The sequence below is a fragment of the Clytia hemisphaerica genome, unplaced genomic scaffold, assembly GCF_902728285.1.
Source record: "Clytia hemisphaerica strain Z4C2 unplaced genomic scaffold, Clytia hemisphaerica genome assembly, whole genome shotgun sequence".
Classification (NCBI taxonomy): Eukaryota; Metazoa; Cnidaria; class Hydrozoa; order Leptothecata; family Clytiidae; genus Clytia; species Clytia hemisphaerica.
In genome coordinates, this window is record NW_027103805.1 from 267,977 (window position 1) to 284,951 (window position 16,975).

General features: G+C 34.9%; 1 protein-coding gene across 1 annotated transcript; it reads left to right on the forward strand.

The window, feature by feature from the left end:
• The first annotated feature begins 627 nt into the window (after positions 1-627).
• LOC136806398 (bifunctional 3'-phosphoadenosine 5'-phosphosulfate synthase-like) lies at positions 628-4,969 on the forward strand. The gene is made up of 5 exons (XM_067062965.1): positions 628-851; positions 1,142-1,936; positions 2,348-2,530; positions 2,985-3,296; positions 3,738-4,969. The coding sequence occupies exons 1-5, from the start codon at positions 698-700 to the stop codon at positions 4,148-4,150; spliced, it is 1,857 nt and encodes a 618-aa protein (XP_066919066.1). The 5' UTR covers positions 628-697; the 3' UTR covers positions 4,151-4,969.
• Positions 4,970-16,975: the final 12,006 nt, after the last annotated feature.

Below are 16,975 nucleotides of genomic sequence, written 5' to 3' on the forward strand. Positions count from 1 at the left end.
CTAATTTCATCACATGTATATTCTTATAGGAAGGAATGGCATGTGAAGAGCACGATCGGTCTTTCAAAAAAGCAGACTAAGTTCTATGTTATTATGATGATAAATATAGTTTGGGCACAGCTACTTTCCTAGACTTGTTAACATGATTGTTAAGTACTTAACACTGAAGATTCTTGTGCAAATAATTTCCTTTATTCAAAATTCAAAATTGGCTTAATTAACATCGCTTTCTTAATTTAAACTGATTGGTATGCAAAGCATCAATAATACTAATCATTGTTAATGTGTAAATTAAACAAGATTGAACTCAAAAAGGAAAAGGGAATTTCGATTATTGATACACTCATTGGCTAGTATTGGACACGAGAGAAATTAAAAAAAAGTCTATTGTTTTGTTTGTAAGCAAATATTCAGGGCACCACTTCCTTATTGGTGCCCATCGGTGAATGTCTTTAGAAACTGATAAAAGACTTTCGTATCAAGTATAAAGTAAAAGCACACAGTCACATCTTTTCCTTTGAAATCTTAATTTAAAGTCTACGTTCTAAAAATCTAATTTATTTTTTATGAGATTGGGCCTAGATAATAGACAGCAACACGAGAATCATATTTTTTCCTTTCTATTATAGACCAAATAATTAAATCATTCAAACAAAAATAATATTGAAATTACACAGTCGTATAGTCCGATTGAATCATGGCATCAGCGAACAACGAGCCAAGCAGTTCATTGGGTATTGCAAACAAAGCCACCAATGTGGTCTTTCAAAAAGGTCACGTGACACGCAAGAAACGTGGACAAGTGTTGGGTCAGTCACATGGTTTTAGGGGATGTACTATTTGGTTTACAGGTAAACAGTGATAATTCATTTATATATACTTTTAATCCATCAATCCTTTTGGATTATTAAATTTCAATTTTTCCCGACTTCGGTTCGATTTGAAATGTAAATTTTATAAGAATTAGCCTTTGTTTTCTGATATTTTCAAAGGTTGTAAGTTGAACACATCATTACGATTAACACACCTATCTCACCGACTTGATTGAACTTTGCAATTAAACTAATCCAATTCCAAATTATTCGATCTCAGGTTCCAATCTTCGTCTTTTTATTCTTTCTATTAAACTATCTGTCTATAGGTTTATCGGGAGCTGGAAAGACAACTATCAGTTTCGCACTAGAAGAATATTTATGTTTAAGGGGAATTCCAACCTATGGTCTGGATGGGGATAACATGAGAACTGGTCTCAATAAAAATTTAGGGTTTTCCCCTGAAGACCGTGAAGAAAATATCCGTCGTGTCGGGGAAGTTGCTAAATTATTTGCCGACGCTGGTATAGTTTGTTTGTCCAGTTTTATTTCACCTTACGAAAAAGATCGTTTGAAAGCACGTAAATTGCATGAAGAAGCTGGCCTCCCGTTCTTCGAGTGCTACGTCGATACGCCGTTAAACGTATGCGAGACGCGCGACGTGAAAGGTCTGTATAAGAAGGCCAGAGACGGCGTCATTAAAGGATTTACCGGTATCGATTCACCGTATCAAGCACCGAGCAATCCAGAGCTTGTTTTGAAAGCTGGCCAACAAAGCATTGATGAATGCGTCCAAGAGATTGTGAAATTACTGGAGAAGAATCACATTGTACCTCTCACAGTCATCAACGAAGTCCGTGAACTCTTTGTCAATGATGACGAGTTACACGAACAAAAAGTGATCGCTGAATCATTACCCAGTCTCCCTATCAATAAAGTTGACATGCAATGGCTTCAGGTGTTAGCTGAAGGTTGGGCGTCACCCTTGGAAGGGTTTATGTATGAGCGCGAATATCTACAGACGCTTCATTTCAATTGTTTACAAGATTCAGATAATATCAATCAATCAGTTCCCATTGTATTACCTGTCACTACTGAACTAAAAGAATCACTGGAGAATAAAGGTAAGCTTTTGTTTTACAATGAAGTGAATACAGTCGCTCTCATGTTGTCTTCGGACAACAGAAGTTTGCTCGCTGTTTTTAATGATTTTTCGAAATTTCGACGTGGAAAAAAAGTCAGTTTTTTGGAAATAACTTTCGAACTACTTTTTCAAACTTTATGTATGATAGCTCAAAATTCAAGTTAGAGCATCCTTTATACAATAAAAAAAGAATGAACAAAAAATGAAAATCCTGAACCTCACAATATCTCGACAAACCTGTATACTTTTTTTTGGTGCACCCGGTACACGAAGCGAATGTGTCCAATAAACTTGAAACAAGGTTATGTTTCAGCTTTTGGTCTTTGCGCAAGCTGAGCCGAATGGTTTTACTAGACAACTTACTGTTTAAATGTTGTTTTCCTTCTAACAGGAGAAATCGCACTTGAATATGACGGTCGTCGTGTAGCCATCCTCGGTGAAACAGAGTTCTTCCCACATCGTAAAGAGGAGAGATGTTGTCGACAATTCGGTACACGAAGCGTGAAACAACCTCATATTGAAATGATTTTAGCTGCAGGTGATTGGTGTGTTGGTGGCAAATTACGTGTCTTAGGTAAGTTGATTGATTTGTGGTGATTTTTAACTGGTTCTTGAATTTTAGTCGAATATAATTACTAGGCTTTAAAACTTCTGTCGTAGTGACTCGGCGGAAATTATTTAGCCCATAATGATAAAATCAAAGAGCTACTGATGGGAAATCGCTTTTATCGTTTTTAATTAGTGGGAACTTTGCACTATATACTGTCTTATTAGCTTCCCAAAATTACAATGCCCTCCCCAATTGGGATGAAATTTAAGTGACCTTTCTAAGGGGATCACATTTTTCTTACCATTGACAATCTTTTGAGCCATTTTTCCAGTGGGGGTGTTTAGAACATGTGCTTTATAACCTCAATTGGTTGTTTATGGAGCAGTCTTTCTTTTCTTCTTCTTTTGTACGTTAAAGTAATATATATGAGAAATACAGAAATTTTAATATTGAAAAATTTTTTATGTTTTTTCTTTAGGTAAAATTGAATGGAACGATGGTCTTGATGAATATCGATTGAAACCAAACCAACTTCGCAAGAAATTTGCTGAAATGAAGGCGGATGCTGTGTTCGCTTTCCAATTACGTAATCCTGTGCACAACGGACACGCCCTTTTGATGCGAGACACCAAACGGAACTTGGTTGAACGTGGTTACAAAAAACCGGTCTTACTTTTACATCCTTTGGGTGGTTGGACTAAAAATGATGACGTACCTTTGCCAATTCGTATTAAGCAGCATTTGGCGGTCTTGAAAGAAGGTGTATTAGATCCAGAGTCTACTGTCTTAGGTAGGTGGCCTCTTATTGTCAGCCAACTGAGTTAAAGCTGCATGATTAGATATTTTGATATTTCTCCATCACAGCGTTTATATACCCAAAGAATTTTGAAGAAATCTCAAGAGCTTCTAATGATTTCAGTGGTGTGGTTATTTGTTTTGTTTTTTTCACTCTAATGTGTAAAAAACTCCAAAACTCTGTTTCATCGTTAATGCATGTCTCAGAGGTCTTTTAACCAGATTTCAATCTATTTAATCTTAACTTGTTACTTACCTGCTTACTTTCCCTTTTATCTATATCCTTATAAAAAGCGTGTACATATACTTCATAGTCATAGTGTAATCTGTGATGTGATTAGTCTAAATTCGATCTTGGGAATTTACTCTGTATGGTTTTCTGCTGCCCAGAATTAATGACTAGTTTATTAAATCCTCTTTTAATTTCATATTTCAGCTATCTTTCCGTCTCCAATGATGTATGCTGGCCCAACAGAAGTCCAATGGCATTGCAAAGCACGAATTGCCGCAGGAGCTACATTCTACATTGTTGGTCGTGATCCAGCCGGTATGGGACATCCTGACCAACCTGGGGATCTGTACGATGCCACACACGGACGTAAGGTCCTCACCATGGCTCCTGGTCTCGTTCAGTTAGAGATTGTTCCTTTCAAAGTTGCTGCTTACAATAAAGTAAAACATCAAATGACATTTTTTGATCCAGAAAAGAAGGAAGAATTTGAATTTATTTCTGGTACTAAGATGAGAGCTTTTGCCAGAAATGGTGATACTCCACCAGATGGCTTCATGGCACCTACCGCTTGGAAAGTGTTAGCCGATTATTACCAATCAATCGTCAAGAATGATTAAATTTTGTTTACAATCAATTTCTTCACTTATTTTTTACAATTTCTTGTTCATGTTTTGTTTTTGTTTTTTTCATTTTTATCGTTTTTATAAATTTTTCAGTTTGATGGCTAGATCTCTCATTTGGGTAGATGACGTCAAAGATAGGGATGGGCAATACTTCAGTCAGATATATATTACTGCTAAAGGTAATATTATCTGGACAAGGCTTTCTTTACGTTTAGAAATGAAATTGGTGTATCCTGATTTTGCCTGTTTTTGACTGGGAGTATACGGATTTTCAGAAATCCCCTAAAATCTTGCTTGGGATATTAACATCCTTGCAAGCATTTTTCAGTATCCTAAGCATCTCCGAGCCTTTTTTCAAATTTTTGTATTCTTATTAAAGAAATAAAAACAAAGACAATTACTTCAAGATGGTGTCGGTATTTAGAGACCAATCCCCCCTTGCCTTTGATGGTCCAGCTATTAAGGTAAGATAAGGAAGAGCAAAGGTAACTCCATGCGCTCTACTCGAGGTATGACCCGGTTTCGTCTCTTTTAGGGAACATTCTTTTTGCATTAGTTTGGTCTAACCTTCTCTTTTTATTTTGTACGTTTTTCATGGTAAAAAATTTCTATTTATTGACTGTATTTCCAGTTATTTGTTTATGCTTAATTTTTTTATACCTCGATCTATTTCAAAAATGTTGTTAGGAATTTTCAAATTTTTGTCTCATTTAAAATACGTGTTTTTTCATTAATTTATCATTCTAATATGTATACCCTGGAGACAATATCAAAAATGAATTATTAAGTGCAATAAAATCCAAATATATTCCAGTCAGTATTTTATTTATTCTGTACAGACATGATTTCCACAGGAAATTCGAATTCTGAGTGGTAAAATTGCACTTTTTTAAGACTACGCTCATGAAACGTCTTGGGTTTGTTATTGTGATTGTTATAAGAAACGCCAACTTTCGGCTCAAGCTTTAAGTTGCCTAGCATTCTAGCTCATTTTCACCCTACATAATGGCTAAGGTGTAATGGCTAACTGTGTTGGAAATAATATTGGGATATTACCGAATAATTATTTTTTCATTATAAAGCAAAAATTTATATTCAATGCACCAAATTGAAAAAAAACACATGATTTTTAAGTTTACTTTTCCTTTTCATTTTGGAATAATACTTTGTTGCTATTTCAGCTATTTTCCTTTAACCAGCCGTTAATCCATAGCTTAGATTAGATAATCGCATTTGAAATTTGGTTAGGTTTCTTACAAAAGGTACAAGAGGCTAGGAAGTATGAAATATCTGATCTTGAGGTCCCTTTCTCCTGGAAAAAACTATCTGTTCTGTATCCTGGGCTCTCCTGGATTATATCATCTGTTCATGGAAAAAATGGGATTCCTGGAAAATTATATCTGTTCTCTAGAAATATTATGCTCCTGGAAAAATATAACAGCTATTCTCTAAGAAAATTAAAATAATCCTAGAAAATGAGACCTTTTAAGAAAATTATGAAGCTCCCTGGAAAAAAATCTGCCATCTGGTTGCGTTTTTCACAATTTAGCTCCTGGATTTTTTGAACAGATTGTCCGCTGGAAAATTGTATCTGTTTTTCCTTAAAATGTGTTTAATTTAAGATGTCTTTAAGAAGGCGACCCCTGGATTTTACCTGGGTGTTTTGAGGAATTTACTCTCCTGGAAAAAAAGAACAGATATTTCAAAAAAATCTGCCGGCGGCTGCTCTTGAAGGTATTGTAATAAAGGAGAAGACTCTTCGGTCAACTATGTGTCAATTTGTTCGAACTGCTGGGTACCTTTTTTCACTCTTAGAAAATTTCTAGGAGGAGTTTCAAAAAACAATTCACTAAGATATATGAAAACTACTAGAATTATGGTCCGCAAAACCACCACACACAATGCACTAAATTGTAAAATTTGTGTCACTCGCATTATTACGGGTCGTGATTTCTTAACCTGAGATCAGATTGTGGTTGTTTTCTGCCCACCACGCTGAAGCTCTATAGGGATGGGTGAAAACATACAATCTGACGAATATGCAATCTCGAAATCGTAATGACCGCGTTCGTCTAAAAGGACTGGGGATGACAACAAAGTTGCGTGATTGTATTTATGAATAGGGCGGCGCCGTATCAGTTTTTGACTTCCTGGCGCACAACAAGATTCTTGTTGTAAAATTTTCCGCGGGAGGAGTATTTTCCTCGGATGTATAATTTTCAAGTGCCTTTAGAGGTTTACCGTGCACGTAAGAAAATTATGAACAGCTGTTATCAGGTTATGATTTCTGGAATGAATATGCTGGATTTAAAAATATGGATTAAAATAACGGTTTTGGCGGGAAAAATAGAACCCGCGGTGTCGATAGGGAAATTCCCCTCAAATTCAAAAGGGTAGACAAGCTGTGGTGCTGGTAAAAATTTGTCGAAGAAGCAAAAAATGGAAAAAAAGAGGAAAATAACGTTTTTTATTTTGTGTCCATCTTTGCATAACTCAAGAAATAATTGCATTACACAACTAGGTTTGTATCAAATTTTTATGACATTTTTATTTGCTGTTTATTGCTGTTTATCTCATATATTTTTTTGTCAAGAGCGCTTGCTGCTTGCTTCTTTATAATAGCTTAAAGCAGCATTTTTGGTCCGTCCATGGAAATGAGTTGTTTTGGTAAATTTTATAGTGTTTTTGCTGTTTCATCAGTAGTAGCTCTAACCTCTCGTACAAAATCTATGGGAATGCATATTTAGAATTTGTACCGTGAGTGGTCCTAAATCCGACAGCCCTGCCTAAATTCCGACCCCCCAAATAAAGGTTATTAAAAAAAATTCTATGTTTACAGCACTCTTTCTCCAAGTTGAACAAAAAACTATTGCAAGAATTCTCAAAACAAATTCATAACATCTAACAAGATGGCTATCTATTATGTCAAAATGTCAATAATGTAATTAAAAAGTGTGAATTGTAAAAGTCTGAATGTATACCTTTTATTATTGCCAGACGGTGTCAATCGAACGAATCGAACGCCGAATCAATTGAACGCAATCGAATAATTGCAATTCGATTGTCGAACGCAATCGAATCGCAATCGAATATTACCCAGGATTTGCTGTTCGATTGCTTCGATTACGTTCGATTGTATTCGATTACGTTCGATTGATTCAATTATATTAGATTTTATTCACTTTGGTACGATACTTAAGCACTCGGCCGCCCGCTAAAAAGCCCTAACGGAGTGATCCAATTTAATTTAATCAAACTCATCAAACATAATCCTAATCAAACGAAATCAAACATTATTCGAATGCAAATGACAATCGAACATAGTTCAACTATCAATCGAACCAATCTAACCTTACTCAAACGCAATCGAACACAATCGAATATTACCCAGGAATCGGCCGTTCGATTGAGATTCGATTACGTTCGACAATCGAATCGCAATTATTCGATCGCGTTCGATTATGTTCAATTGGTTCGACTGCGATTTTTGTTCGAAGTTGTTCGATAGACCTTTTTTCAAAGAGGCCACCCTGTTGAATAATTATGTAGTCCAGCAGAAAAACAAGGATAAAACCATGCATAATTATTACAATATGCATGATACAGTAATTATGCATGGCTCTATCATTGTTTTTATGGCTGGACTACATAATTATTCAACAGGACGTCCTCTTTGAAAAAAGGTCTATTGACACCGTCTGGTTATTGTCATTTATGATGTTTGACATAATTGCAAAAAAAATTATGTTTCGTATAAGAAGCAATTATTGTTAATTATTTGGTTCAACTGGTTTACTGTATCAAATTTCCCAGTTTAGTTGATACTTTGGTATTTTTGTTGCGTCACAGCAAAAGGTTTTTTTTATTTTAGTTTGTATCTTTGTGAAAGACCACGTCGGATTTAGGCAGGGCTGTCGCATTTAGGACCACTCACGGTACCAATTCTACACTGCAATTCTGCAATTCAAATTTGTGAACTAGAACTGCCTAGGGTCAATGCCCCAGAAGGCTCAAGTGACACTGCGCACTTCTGCGAAACTTAGGGGCCATCGTAGAAAAATTCCGACAAATTTACAGACTCACTGACTTAATTCTACTCAATTCTTGAGAGAAGATATTTGTGATTGCCGCCTAAGTCGGCAAAATAACTTTTCCTGGGGGTTTGAGGAAAAACAGAACTGCTATCATTTTTTTTTAATTAACCAGATATTTAAATTTGGGCTCAAAAATACTTTAAATAGGCACTTTAGTCACGTGACTAAAAGTTGTCGCGAAAATTTAGCAGGGAAGCGATTTTTTATAACGACGTGGTTTTGGACTTTTTCAAAAAATAGTATACATTATTCGATCAAAATATGGCAGGGGTTTTTACCAGCCTTTCATAAAACAAATGATTGTGTCTAAAGCTCAGATGACTGCCTGAGTTTCTCTCGTGTGTGCTGAATTTATTGTTTTCCCCAGTAAAATTCTACAAAGCAACGAAAAGATTAAACATTCCATCCTCTCATCTTTTGCTGATGACACAAGACTTATGAAGGCAATATCTTGCTTCAAGATGATCTAGACATTGTCTATGACTTGACATCAATCAACAATATGGATATCAATGGAAAAAAGTTTGAACACATTGCATACAGAAAAAATGAACAACTGAAAGAACAGATGTACAGCAGCCAATCGAAATAAAAAGTGCAGTGAAAGACCTGGGTATCCTACTCTCAAACAACCTGTCATATGAAATGCACATTCAAACGATCACTGACATAGTCAAGGGTATAAGTGCCTGGATATACAGAACCTTCAAGTCCAGAGATAAATCAGTAATGATCACTCTTTGGAAGACATTGGTACTTTAACATCTGGAATACTGCTCCCAGCTATGGTCTCCTACAGGGGCGGATACAGGGTATGTGAACGTGGTGAATTCACACACTCAATTTTCTCGAGATTCGAAAAAATAAAAACACTAAAATTGTTTTCTATAGATTTTTTCTTGTAGAAAAAATACTTTGTTCTTTCAAAGAAATGTAAATGCTTTCTGTACACAAAATGTTCAAAAGGTACATCTGTTGATACGTTTCGCTTTCTGTGTTCAAAATGACGTCAAAGAAACTTTTGTTTGTGTGAGAGAGACTCTCCATCGTAATAAGTTCTCTGAAGGAGTCACATTCATCTTGTTATTTTGGCAGAATTTCGTGAGGATAATTAAATAGTTTTGCATACTTTTCACGAATTTTCATTCTTTCAGACTGTGTGAAACCACTTTTTCATACCCTTCACACTATCGCGATTTTTGTGTAAACAAATCACGAAGTTTACTCTCTTTCTGAGTCTGATCTAAAGTTTTTTACAAGAACATAAACTAACATGAGGACATTTTTTGAAACTATGATTCTGTGCTCTTATAAATAGAGTGAATCAAAGATATTATATACATATGTGTGGCATGCAGCGATGGGGTAGAGTATTCCTTCAATTATCAGATTCAAAAATCGGGATTATATTGGAAAATCGGGGTAAACCAGAATTTTCACACAGTGATAAAAATTCCTGTATCCGCCCCTGTCCTACAAAGCGATCCCTGATGCAAGAACTGGAGTATCTGCAAAATTCCTTTATAAAAGGGATCCAACTTTAACCCAATTTGAATTATTGGGAGAAGCTCAAACACCTCAATATGTACAGTCTCGAGAGAAGACGCGAAAGATACCAAATTATATATACATGGTGTATAATCGAACAACTGGTGCCAAATTTTAACTATGGTAAATGAGAAGGCGGTATTTATTCATATACAAACCAACGCCTGGGAAGAAAATGCCACCTCAAACCAGTGAATACAACGAACAAGAACATTTGGAAGAGCTGCCTTTCAGACACCGGTCCAAGAAAAATATGTCACATGACCAAATGTTCCGAAAATTCCTTCAAAAAACAACTTGATCAATTTCTCCAAGATGTTCCCGACCAGCCACTGCTCCCTGCCTATCTCCCTTACAGGATGTCTGATTCGAATTCAATTGTTGAAATGGTCAAACACTGGACCCGTCGGGTTGAGTGAGTAGAGAATTTGTTGAAACACATCAAAGGTAATCAAAGGCAAAGGTAAAAGCTTTGAAAATCTTTTTTAATTATAACTTTTTGTAAACTCAATTTTTAAATATAGCACACCCTAAGTATTGTAGAGAAAAAACTTAACTTTCCAAAAACTATAAACACTTTATATCCGCTGTATTAGAGACCATGCCAAAATTCAATATTGTGATTTTCAAATTTCCAACATGACCCCCGTCCCTTTTGCACGGGTTTTTTGAGATTTTGGATCAAGAAGCAGTAGAAGAAGAATAGGAGGGAAAGGTAGAGAAAGAAGCTGAAACACATGGAAATCCATTCCTATTTTAATGAATAGAAAAGAAGAAGGTAAGAATAAATTTCTTTATGACTTCTTGTATATTGTCTAGATTTTAATGATCAAAACTTAAAAAACTTGCACACTTCTTTGTGCCCCATTATTAGCCTTGATGCCTGATGGTTAAAAAAACAGCTAAAGTTTTGTATTCCCTTTTTCCTTTTGTTCAGTCGAGTCTTTTTGAGTTTACAACTTCTCTTAGACATAAGAGTAGATATAATTTGAATTATTGTACCTTCTGCTAACTATCTCTGTGTACCTTTTCATACGTTCCCCGTGTACCTTATTGTATGCTCCCGGGTACTTTATTTATTGTATGTTCCCTGTGTACCTTATTGTACATTCCCCGTGTACCTTACAGTATTGTTTGTTCCCTATGTATACACTTTACGTATGCACCCTGTGTACCTTTTGTAGGCTCCCCGTGTACCTTACAGTATTGTTTGTTCCCTATGTATATACTTTACGTATGCACCCTGTGTACCTTTTGTAGGCTCCCCATGGTCCGTTTTGTATGCTCCATGTGGTCCTTTTTGTACGTTCCTGTAAACTTCTTTAATGGCTCAGTATATATGCATGGCAAACATAGCCCTAACCGTCAAGCAGAGCCTCTTTTTTTCTCCGGAGATTTCAGCGAATAACCAAACATCAGACATTGATTCATTCAAAGAGATTATTTCAAAATTACAGTATGAAATATTGAATTTTTCTTCTTTCACATTCAGGTGTTAGGATTTCAAATTCCGAAATTCAACAAAGTTTGATGACCTCAAAGGCTGACAATGCAATGTAACTTGCTGACAATGATGTAATGATAATGTTGCACATAATGAGAATACAAACAAAGACAAACATTCTTGCAACAATTGAACCAAGGAACTCTATTGTTCCAAGGTGTGATTTAATGATCTATGATACAAATGTCATGGAGCTTAGTTTATCAGACACAGATTTCACAAAAAAGATGGCTGGAAAGTGTTGTAAATATTTAACAATAACTAAATGTGACAATTTCAAGGTTGACAATTTGGTATATAATCATTAATACTAATGTAATAGATGTTATACAAGGAATTTTGTGGCGTCATTGAATCTAAGCTCTTCAAATCTGTTGATTGGAACAACGTGAGGTGATAAAATTTGCCACACTGTAAGATATCCAGGTAAAGAAACTTTAGAAATAAATTTTTTCAAAATCTTTTTTTTCAAACTCTAGTTTACCACAATGCCTTTCAGTGTGCAAAATTTTAGCTTTGCAATCAAAGTATATCAAGAGTTATCGCAAAAAACAATTTTATGACGTCATCAGATGGCCTAAAATTGAAATTTCTTAATTTTTGGGCCAAAACTTTGAAAAATTGTAAATTTCACGAAACACCATTTTCAGCACCGAAATGAATCAAAATGGACATTCAATATCGAAATCCTGAATTTTAATTGCGATTTCTGTTACTTTTTACCCCCGGATTTTTTCGTTTTTACGTTACCTCCCAATATAAAAGTGGTATTAATTCTGTGAAAAAGTAAAATTTTATCAAAAATTTTTTTTCAACCTGTAATATCATGATCAAACATCAACTGAAAGAAAAAAAATGGAAAAGGTGTGGACCTTTCGTTGAAATGAGAAAAGATAGAGCTTTCCAATGAACCAAGTTTGACAGGGGTAGTTAAAAGTTCGAAAATCGGCCTAAATTGCCTACTTTGAATAAATAAGTTAATAATATTCAATATACTATTTGTATCTCTTAGAAAATAAACACAAGAACGACATCATTTATCATTTGGAATATCCCCGTATTTGGACCATTCTATTGTGGGCGCAATATAGGGCGGAAACTAAGTAGCACCCTCAGTGCAAGATTGCCGCTTCATCTTTATTTGCCCCTGCGAGCTAATCATTTTTTTCTTGCGCGCTTGAGGGGAAAAGGAAAGTGATCGATATTCTTTGAAGGAAGAACGTCAGCAACAAACCCAAAGATTTGGAACGCTGAAAAACTTCCTTTAAGGTAAAGAGGTTGCGAGATTTGGGTTAGCGAGGCAAAAATTGCTAAAAAGCTGGCAAAATCACAATCCTCAAAAATCGAAGTTCAAGCCACACTGTTTGTGGCTTGAGAAAATAATTGGGATTAAAGTTTCTTCACCTGCTGTCAGTTACACACTAGGAAATTACGCTAAAGTAAAAATAATTCCGCACATATAAATGGGTCAGTGTTTGAGGTCCGGCAAAATTTCCAGGAAATAGCCTATGCGGCGGTGTGCGGTTCTAGGTGGATTTCGTCTCCCCCATCGATCTTTTTCTTGGGGAAGTTGATCTTCAAATTAGTTTTTAAAGGTTGGCTTGGCTCAAATTTTAGGCAATTTCTCATACCGTCAACTGCTCCAACTTGGGACTATCTTACGCAACATGGGACGGCCATTCCACCACCATTTCACCGAACCTCCAAAGTTATTTGATTTGTGTTTAATGAACCGCGTATTAAATACTACACAATTTCTCTTTCGCACCAAGTAGGCTTTTAAATCGAAATATGAAAAAAATCCGTAGTGAAACACGCTCGAGTGTCCAGAACAAAGAAGACCAAATTAGTGGCAAAACGATGGAGCGTTCGACGTCACTGGCGCGGTAAGTTACACACTCGCTATTTATTAATCCCATTGGGCGGTAGGCGGCTAGACGGTAGGCGGTTAGGTGGCAGGCATTCTCTAATTCTCCATTCGGCGTCTGGTCATTTTGAATGAAAACAAAAGTTAAAAAGGGCGCGCTATCAGTGAAAGTTATCATGACATGTTATGAAAGAAAGTATGATTGATAAACTTGGTGGAGTTATCATAACAAATTTGTCGTCAAAGAGATTTAACAATAAGTGAAAATACAGGCCAGATATCAATAAGTCCCATGTTGCATACACTCGTCCCAAGTTGGAGCAGTTGACGGTACCTTTTGAAAATGTTAAAATTTCATTAAAAAGCGCTGGGTTATTTTTTCATGAATCCCTTTAGAAGTTCTGCGGCGCATTTTTTTGCTTGCGAGTCAAGTAAACAATATAGCGCCTTCGCAGCAATATCTTTGATACGCTAGTGTGACTAACTGTCTGCGAGGGAGCTTGCACAGTCGGTTAGTGGAAGCACTTTGATTTGTGAAGCGTCTTTTTACGTCACATAGAACAAAAGAAGGTAGAAAAAGAACAAGGGAATTACCCAAAGCCACCATTTTGCAACCATGGGGAATCGCAATAGTTGTTTTGGTGAAGGCAACAGTCTTTTGAATGACTAATAACTCTGCAGATAATTTACAGTAGTACTTAATCATGTTTTTTTTTGGCTTAGGGAAAGTAATGTATGTGGAGTAATTAGTTATTCAAAAGACTGTTGCGTTTGCAAAAACATCTATTTTACAGAAAATGGGAATCCTATCGAATGAAGCATCTTCTGAAAATTTCATTCTTCCCCATGTAAATGTGAAAATGAAAAACGAATCGTTTTTTTTATCGATCAGCTATCGTTTTATCGCTTAGTAACGTCTGAAACAGAGCATTACGTAACTTCAAAACTTTTGAAAGAACGTACAGTAGACGTTACCTGTCATTTTCTTGACGAAGTGACACTTTTCCAAAAAAATATTGACAAGGCATACTTAACTCGGATGCCTGCAAGCTTTATTACACCAAATATTTTAATTGTACCAAATGAAATGCCTTTGATATAAATAGATAAATATTGTGAAGAGGCAAACACTGGGAAGCACAGTTTTAGAGATACAATTCTCATCAATTATTCTCTTCTCCTTATGTTGACAAAATGACTTATTTTTACAAAATAATGATCATATGGTCAAATATAAAGCTTCTTTAAATCAACCAAAATGCTTCCTCTCCATTTTTGAGGGGGTCCATATTGGGGTCCATATAGGGGGTCCAAGTTATGCCTTCTCCAGCATATTCAAGATGATATAGATTGAAAGGTAAAAAGATTTCACTTTAATTGTCCCACGGTGTAACTGTTAGACTACCCTAATGTCTCAAACTTTAAAGTCAGCAAGCTAGGGCAAGGCTTCTTGCTTCTAGGTAGAATTAGATTCTTTCATAACGACAACAAAGCTTGTACAGCAAAGTACCTGGAAATTTCTGTATTATTGTTTATCATTTTCTAGATAATTATCAAATAAATGGATTGCAAGGTATTTTCAACTTCTGCCTATAAATCAAAGTATAAAATTGAACTTGAAAAGTTAAAATCACAAAGTCAGTTGAACTTTATCAAGAACTGTCAAATCACATTTCAAGATGAGGAGTTTGCAGATACAAAAATTGCAATCAGAGGTCAATATTTCTGCTTCAATAAATGCGTTGCATTTGCTTTGAAACAGGATTTGCTTCAGCTCTTGCAGAAATCATCAGAAGAGGAAGTGAGACTTGATGACCAGCATCTAAATGAAGATGAAATTAAAGAATTCAATATTCTTTATTCTCCAGAAGTAACTTTTATTGGTTCATTTGATAAATTATGCTTAAAATTTAAAGTTTTATTGGATTCCACTTTGACAGAGACTTTTCATGATGTTGTGTTTGAGCTCAAAGACGATACAAAATTTAAATGTCATAAGCTCTTTGTTGGGCAATGCAGTGAATATTTCAAAGCAATGCTGTTTGGTTCCTGGTTAGAATCTTCTAAAGGCATTGTCAAAATTATGAATATCAATAAAAATGTATTTCAATGCATTTTGAATTTTGTGTATTATGCTGAAGTCGAGATGCCCACAGATATTGAAGTCATTGACACCATGATGGCGCAAGATATGCTGAATATTCAAGGCTTTCTAGATGTAATCAAATTACATTTGAAAGCATATTATTTTCATTTTTATCATCAGCCTTGCGATGTTTGTCTTATTAGACTAACAAATATCTATAAATTTTTCATGGATTCCCAGATTCTTGGCTTTGAAGAACTTATTTCAAGCTGTGATCAGTGGTATATCAAACATTTTGCTAAAATTCTATCAAATAAGAATTTATTGAAAATCCCTAAACAAGTGCGAGAGATTGTTGTGTCAAAAACTACAGAATCTATCAATGACATTAACATCATTGGAATCATAAAAGATATAGTGAAAATCAAAGGATCGCTACCAAATGTGAAATGGGGTGTTGAAGCTACCAAGTTGTTCTCCGACATTGAGTTATTTTGTTTGAAATACACTTGTGCTCATTTCAAAGGAATAACTGAAACACCTGGGTTTCTCTTTTGTTTGTTGGAGGAAAAGAATATTCACATTAATAAAATGATCTTGGAAGTGATGGAATCTGCTTTGAAAGGTCATGTATCCATCAATAACTGTTTAGAGATCCATGCTCAATTACAAATACTCAGTAATAGTTTAGAAAAAGAGCTCAGAATAAATGAAAGCAAAGAGTTGTCACACTCTAAAAGCTTCATAACAGATGCATTTGACTCTGTAAAGTTGTTTGTGAGAAAAAATCTTTTCAAAATCCAACGTACAACTGCCTGGAAAGAGCTTGATAGTGCAACTCAAAAGAGTTTAACGATGACTTCAGGCTTTATTACTGCAAAGTGACTCTATCAATTTCTGATTTGATCCAAAATTTATTTTGATGAATGGAGAATCTTGTTTCATGATGAAACTCTGATTTTTATTTGAGCTCGAAGTGTTCCATACCAACGATAGTATTTAAATTTTATTTAAACTTTTGCCAGATTATGCTTTTTAAAAGCTTTTTTTAGGGTTAATAAAGTTAAAGTTTAGGTAAAAAAGTACACTTTTTTTTATTTTTGTTGCCAAAATGAACTATAAGGGGGAACTCAGATTCAGATTTCCAGACATCATTAAATTTATTGTGGTAACTTTTAATCACCATGTAAAAATTTGTTTTCATCGTACTATAATTTAAATTTTGAAAAGAGATTTTTTGATTTATTTATTATCAAAATAAACACCCACCTTTTTTTTTGAATGATTGCTGAGTTGATTGTTAACTCCCGTCCCCATAAGTTTTATTTTGCAAATTCAATTCAATGTTAGATTCAATTTTTCGACAACAGAGAAATTAGTGTCTGTAAGAGTGTGGAAGTTCAAAGAGGAATTTCTTTCTGTCCATATTAAGTTTGTATATAAATATAATGTTATATTATTAATAAAAATATAATATGTTAAATTATTTTTTTTACAATTGATAATTTTTGTTTTTGTTTCAAGAAATAAGATCCTGTGCAATATTAAAAACAAAAATCATTTACTGCTAATATACCTTATCGACTTTACCATTAAACTTCAATGGGATGTCACTTTCAAACTTTTTTTCAAAAGATTTTTGTCAAAAATAAGTGACTTTTTGAATACATTGAATACTAATTCGAACTTCTCATATATTTATTTGACACTTCATTTATGT

Coding starts and splice junctions, on each gene's coding strand:
- LOC136806398 (XM_067062965.1), top strand. CDS start 698: ATGGCATCAGCGAACAACGAGCCAAGCAGTTCATTGGGTATTGCAAAC. Junction 852..1,141: donor ATGTACTATTTGGTTTACAG/GTAAACAGTGAT, acceptor ATCTGTCTATAG/GTTTATCGGGAGCTGGAAAG. Junction 2,531..2,984: donor TGGCAAATTACGTGTCTTAG/GTAAGTTGATTG, acceptor TTTTTTCTTTAG/GTAAAATTGAATGGAACGAT.